This window comes from Trypanosoma grayi, assembly GCF_000691245.1.
Source record: "Trypanosoma grayi strain ANR4 Tgr_1987_V1, whole genome shotgun sequence".
NCBI classification, from domain to species: Eukaryota; Euglenozoa; class Kinetoplastea; order Trypanosomatida; family Trypanosomatidae; genus Trypanosoma; species Trypanosoma grayi.
Window position 1 is genome coordinate 424 of NW_008827605.1, and position 640 is coordinate 1063.

Consider the following 640-nt stretch of genomic DNA (forward strand, 5'->3'; position numbering starts at 1 on the left):
GCGCTGCACGGCGCCAGCAGCAGCTCCTCCTCCATCAGCCGCTGCACACGGATGGACTCGTAGTACATCGCCACACCACGCTGCCGCTGTACCGTTGCCGCCGCTTCTGCTGCGTCGTCGTTGTCGCTGCCACGCCGTCGGCCGCGCCGCTCGCCGTTCGTCGCCGCGGCGCCGATGAAGATGTCGTTCCACCGCTCCGCCCGCCACTGCTGCATGAGCGTTGCCAGCTGTGTGACGAACTCGCGGCAGTCGGTGACAGCAGACAGCTGCGCGGCAAAGAGTGCGCGGAATGTGTTGGTGACATCCACCCCCACGAAGCGACGCCACAGCGCAGATGCCGCCGCCGCGGGTGCTGGTGATGCTGCTGCCGTGTCGTCGTCGCCACGGAGAGAGCTGCCGGCCATTCAACCACCGCCGCGCTGTATAAGAAGACGAGAGACGAGGTTAGGAGAAACAAACCCAAAGCCAACACACACACACACAAAAAAAAAAGGACAGAAAAGAAGAAACGGGCCTTTCAGGCTGGCCGCACTGGCGGTTCCTTTGCCCCTCCTTCCCCTTTCCTCTCCTTCTTCTTCTTCTCTTTCCCGCGCGCGAGCGTCTTCGCGGTGCCCTTTGCCTTGAACTTGAGAGCGCAAGA

The 640-nt window shown here is 62.8% G+C and overlaps 1 protein-coding gene across 1 annotated transcript; it reads right to left on the reverse strand.

Annotated features, from left to right (window-relative positions):
* Window positions 1–2: 2 nt before the first annotated feature.
* Window positions 3–404, reverse strand: DQ04_19871010 (hypothetical protein; the record flags this gene model as incomplete). Its single annotated transcript, XM_009317866.1, has 1 exon — window positions 3–404. A coding segment is annotated over one exon (402 nt), but the record flags the coding sequence as incomplete, so codon positions are not given.
* Window positions 405–640: the final 236 nt, after the last annotated feature.